At 39.3% G+C, this 5,697-nt stretch overlaps 1 protein-coding gene across 8 annotated transcripts in view; it reads right to left on the bottom strand.

Moving 5' to 3' along the window:
* Window positions 1–46: 46 nt before the first annotated feature.
* Window positions 47–5,697, bottom strand: part of LOC110957844 (serine/threonine-protein kinase BRSK2-like) — a 213,716-nt gene continuing 208,065 nt past the window's right edge. For 7 of the 8 annotated variants that reach the window (XM_051937153.1, XM_051937159.1, XM_051937166.1 and 4 more), the window contains one exon: window positions 47–3,356. In XM_051937153.1, the coding sequence (XP_051793113.1) occupies window positions 3,133–3,356 (224 nt within the window). In that variant the 3' untranslated portion in view covers window positions 47–3,132. The remainder of the gene's footprint in view (window positions 3,357–5,697) is intronic. The other variant, XM_051937187.1, reaches the window with a different exon arrangement.

The raw sequence follows: 5,697 nt of genomic DNA, 5'->3' as shown, positions 1-5,697 counted from the left end.
CTTGGACCAGAAACGTGTATCAAACAGCGTCACACACAAAGCGCTCCAAAGTCAACAGATTTATTTCCTTTAGCACTGAAGTTGTTCACAGTAACATCACAAGGGAATACATTGCCAGTGGTTATCCTGCTCAGTAGTAGCGCTCCGTGCTCCGAGTCCATTCTGTGTGCTCTGGATTCCCACAGTAGAAAAAGAGGAAAGCGAACAATGGAAGGTATTGCTTTTAATTTTTCTCTCTGATAACCCAACGCCCACCCAGCTGGTCTGAGTGAGCGAGCCGATCGCCAGCGAGCTCCCTCTTTGAGAGAATGAGTAAGGAGGATGCATTGCACGGTTACTGTGTGCGCACAGTAATCAAAAAAGGAGGAAGAGGGAAGAGGACGGCGAGGTGAATTAAAATTAATATAAAAAAAGGAATAAACTAAAAAAGGCAAATTAAAGCAAATGCACATAAAGAACATAAATACATAAATAAGTGTGGAGAGAAAAAGGGAACAGGAGAACAATTCCAACGACGACATGCAAAGAAAAGACGAATGCTGAACATGCAAACAACCGTACGAGGTCAAAGCTAAGAGTAGGAATCCCCTTGGTTTTTTAAATAAGCTTGTCAGTAAACTCGGCTTATTTACAGAATGAGTGTTTGGTGAGTTCTGAGTCTTCATACGCACGGGGGGGGAGGAAGGAGCCGACAATTATCAACAAAGGGTTCGTTCCTCTCAAAGAGGCTAAAGTCTACATTCTTAAATTACGGTAAATCATTTTCCCAAACGTATATTACAAGGTTTGTGTCGTCGAAAAGCCGGGAAAAAAAGCAACAAACGCCCACAAGTGTGACCAAATAACTTAAACATGACAAAAATATCCTTAAATAATTTCACATTAAGAAACATTCTCTACATCTTTCATATAAATAACTGATAATAAATTAATAACCAAAAACAAAAAAATAATGGCGAGTACAAAAATATACACAGCAGTTCAATATTGTCTGAAACCTGCAGATAATTCAAAGGAAGGAAAAGATAAAAACACGCTGACGTGGTGTTCGATCAACGAGGCCCGGCCACACCAGAGTTAACGGCTAACCTGCTAACTAGTCTCAACATGCTAAGATTAAATTCAAAACCGCTTTCATTTCCAGCTTGTTTCTCTTTTGGCTTGTTGCATTTTTCTGCACATAATTGCATGATGGTTTCCAAGATGAGGCTCTTGGTTGCTAATAACCAAGACTCAGTCAAAATAGTGCTGCATGATGTGATGTTTAAGCATTACTGGAATTTAAAGTAAGGAAAATTTATTCAAAAGCATCAAGCTACAACTTTGTTTGATTGCCTTACATTTTCCACAACTAATCTCCAAGAGAAGTTTCTCTCCTCTTTAAGGGTTCTTGGATTTTTTTTGCAACTTAATTAAAAAGAGAAAATATGTTGACTTGCAGGCTCCATATGTGCACAGCAAAGTGAGTGAGATACTGGAGGTAAATACTGAAAAGGGGAAGATTTGGTTGCCAAAATAATCAGCTGTATTGAAACATTTTAAATTGATGACAGCCACAAACAGTAATTAGTTTTGACCATAAAGGTATGACTGATACAAAGCCAGACCTGAAGGCAATTCCAAGGCAAAAAACTATTGCGAATGCTTTTGTTAGTGTTGCATCATATTGGAAAAGCTACAGTCAACTCTTTCCAGCTTTTTCTTTTTCTTTTTTTTTTTTTTAGATTGAGATGCTCTGACTTCTAAAAAAAAATGCCTCCAAATGTTCTGGAAGAATCAACCTATTCCAAATAGTCATTAATTTATGGTGAAAAATCTTGGATTTTTTTTACATATATAGCAAGAAAACAAAATGTTGCAGTGTTTTCAGTAATGTGCAGCCCTACTGCCTTTCATCAGAGGCACTCTTGCCCAATCACTCTATAAAGATTTGTTCATGTTGCATCAAAGAAAATGTCAGTTCTTTTATCTAGTATCATGCAACTCTATTTCAAAACATTGATGGTCCAATAAAAGAGGTTAAATCTCCACTGAAAGACTGTTAACAAGCTGATTGCTGCACCCAAATCTGCATAACTTCCCCATCGCATCGACTGATTTCACTTTTCAAAAATGAGCTGTTTGAGCTGCTGGTGTGACCGCGCCTGCACAGGAACACAAACCTAAAATAAAAAATGAATGAAATTATGGCAACAACTCTAAAACAAAATGTCACAACTACACTTTTTGTACATACGGAACATTATTTAGTCTGTACAACAGAATAGATCATTCATTTAAATATAATATCACCAAACCCTCCCCTCCCCAAACTTTGTCATACTTTTATGGGCAACCCAGAGAAACGCCACAGCTCAGAGATCCTGCCGCTCACAAAGAAAAACACGACGATTAAAAAGAATTACAATCCAGCCAGCGTTTGTTTGTCCATCCGTCTGTTTGTCCGCTTTCTTCCACCGCTCGAGTCATTACATCCCGCAAAAGAAGTTTTGTGTAGACGAGTGTTTTTGTGTTTTTGTTACTCTTATGTACATGTGGGAGAAATGGAAGAAAGACAAAGCGGGAGAGGGGATGTCTGTGTGTGTTTTAAGATCGACAAACATCACTGTCTTAAGGCTTCTTTTTTTCTTTTTACAACTCTTCCGAGATGCGTTTGGTCTGGTGAGGTGGACTCTTTACTGATGCGGCCGGAGAGGAGCGAGGGGAGGGATGGGAGGGGAGGAAAGGGAGGGTGGTCCTCTGTCTTTTTCTTCAGTTTCAGACTCTCTCGGCGGCGGCGGTGATGGCGGCGAGCCGTGAGTCTCCGAGAGCCGCCGAAGGTTAATAGTTATTATGGATGATCCCTGGTGGCAGAGACAAGTCAAGCCGTCACACATGTGAGGAGGACACAGACCCACCGAAACCCACAGAGAGGGACACAAGGTAGGGACGACAAAGCTACATCTGCTACTTATTGTAAAATACTGATCAGGTTTTTAAACTGAAAGAGCCATTCCCGGTATACAGTACAAAAGTTAGAGGCAAAAAGTAGATCTGTTTTCTGTTTTTCTCTCCTAACTAAAGGGCAAAAGTTAGCAGCGCTCCTCTGTTTAGTGACCTGATTACTGCTAGTCATGCACAGCTACCGCTCCTTTAAGGTTGTTCCTGTGTCCTGTTGCTGGCGGCCGTCTTTGTTTTGTCTTTGCCAGGGGGGCATTTAGAGTCATTGGGCGGGGGCTGGTTGGGCTTGCTGCTGGGGGCATGCTTGGTGGGGGAGCTAGGCGTGGCGGGGGCGCCGGGGGGGTGGGACGCTTGGATGTTCTTCTCGTCTGAAAAAAGCTGTTTAATTACGTCAAAGAAGTTACTCAACGGGCTGCCTACACAGATGGGAAGAAAAGAAACAGAAGAGAGAGAGAGAGAGAGAACAAACAGATGAGCAATGGGGTTAACGTGAGGAGAGGAAGAGGAGGTGATGGAGGGATGAGAGGAGTGGAGCCGGAGAAAAGGAGACTCTGAAAGGTGGAGGGAGAGGAGGGGAAGTACCACAACATTCAGGCTTCTTCCAAAACAAGTAATATTATTATTAGTAGTAGTATTTATATTAATGTGAAGGGCAGCATCAGAGTCTCAGTTTCTCCTGCTGGATGGAGAGTCAACGGAGCGCTGGAAGACTTTTCAGATAGAATTCAGGACCAGAAGTTTACAAGAAATAAGAATCAGATTTAAGCAATGTTTCCTTAACCCTGTAACACCCAAGAGTCCTATAGACAGCCTGGATTTTTTATTTGGGCTGTAGAAGAGTCAGAAATCATACTATGAGTGATTGCTTTTACCCTTTGTCTTCCAGAACACTTTAAGCTTTCAGTATCTGGCAACATCTAACAAACTGTGTTTGGACAGTGCAACAATAGTTTAAAGTGGGAAAAAAAAACCAAGATTTTTCAGGATTTTACTAAATTAAGAACTGGAGTTTAGCATGAACAAAATATAGACACCAAAAATATGAACTATAATAAATATTTACAAAAATTTTAATTGTATAATAATTGTAAAATGGGAGCGGCGCAGCTCCTGTGGCATTTTGTGATGGGTGTTGCTGCACGTGGTTCCTTTGACATACAGTAATACCCAATAAAGTGCATCTTTGCTTCTCTCAGGAAGTGTTTGAATTTTCTCTCTAGCGTAAATGGTTAAGGAGGTACAGTGATTTTAAGAGTGCTCATTAAATGACAGTGGCGCTGCTCTCGTAGGATTTAAAGGGTTAAAGCAACCTACAGTGTTTCTACAGGGACTCTTTAATACGACACAAACTGGACAAAGCATGACTTAAAACTCACTGTGATGATTTATCACCATCCACAGCTTCAATGCAATATTTAAAAATGCTCCTAGCCGAAGTAAAGTCACTTATTTAAAGTTAACTTCTCTTTAAGAAATGAATTCCAGTGCTTTTTAAAAACTTCCAAGACCTACAGAAGTCACTCTAACAAGTGCCATTTGGTGTATGCGATCATTTTTCTCCATCTAATCCGATCTTCTGCTTTCTGAATTGTGACTGTTGTCCGTTCCATGAGTAGCCATGATGTCAGTCCGTCTATCATTTTCATTCTGTCTGCCTCATGCTCTCTTCCAATTAATTCTTCCAGTTGTAACTATATATTCCAGGGTCTCTTTTCTCATGTGTCCAAAAAATGTTGCTTGCTGTTTCCTAATTTTGTTCAATAGCGTACAATTTGTGTTTAGTGTTTTTAAAACATCTTCATGGCATATTCAGGCTGTATAATATATACGTAGCATGCGTCTGTAAAACCACATCTCTGCTGCACTGATTTTGTTTGACATTTTATTATTTATGCTCCAAGAAATCACTGCTGGCTTAAAACTGACCATTAGAATTAGAAAACTACCCTCACTAAAAGAGCACTTTTTAAAATTGTATTCATTGTTCAGGTTTTGCAATCTGTATTTGACATATCACCATTGTATTTGCACTTGTGGCATAAGTCAGCCGAAGCCTTAGCACCGTTACTGTTCAGTCCAGAGTGACTGCTGATAAAATTCTAGCGACTGAACATTAAGTAAATAAAAAACAAACAAATAAATGAGGATTGGAAACGGAAAAGCTTGAGCGGAAAATTAAATTCAGGTAAACTGAGTTAATAGTAATAGTAGTGTGGAGAAACTATGAATATAATATCCAAATGTTTTATTCCATCTTCAGAAATAATTACCGGCCATATTTAGCATAGACTGTAAATAAAAAGTCCAAGTCTGAAAAGTGAAGCCAAAGCTGAAGTTCCTTAAACCTGCCAGCAGGGGGTGACTCTTGTTGTTGCAAAAAGAAGTCAGATTGTATAGAAATCTATGACAAAATGAACCACCTGCTCTGTTAGTAAAACATTTTCCTAACAGGTTTATGTTCTCAATCACTAGTTTCACATTTCCTTTAATCGAACATCATATTTCTTTTGTAAATCATGACCCCATTTGGAGGAAAATAGACGATAAAACATGATACGTTTTAGACTTTTTTTTAATAAAAAGAACATCTGTCCTTCAGTATTTGATTGGCTTAGTGTTGCCTTCAAGGTCAAACATCTAAATTGAACCTATAGAGAACATAGACTCTAAAGTGAAGTAATAGGCTGTTGTATTGTCAGCTTTTTGAACGCTGTTTTAACCCTGTATTTGTTCACATTTGTCGGTAGACTCTTTAGT

Source organism: Acanthochromis polyacanthus, chromosome 2, assembly GCF_021347895.1.
Source record: "Acanthochromis polyacanthus isolate Apoly-LR-REF ecotype Palm Island chromosome 2, KAUST_Apoly_ChrSc, whole genome shotgun sequence".
NCBI lineage: Eukaryota > Metazoa > Chordata > Actinopteri > Pomacentridae > Acanthochromis > Acanthochromis polyacanthus.
Note: the sequence above shows the minus strand (reverse complement) of the source record. Positions and strands in the feature narration are given on the sequence as shown.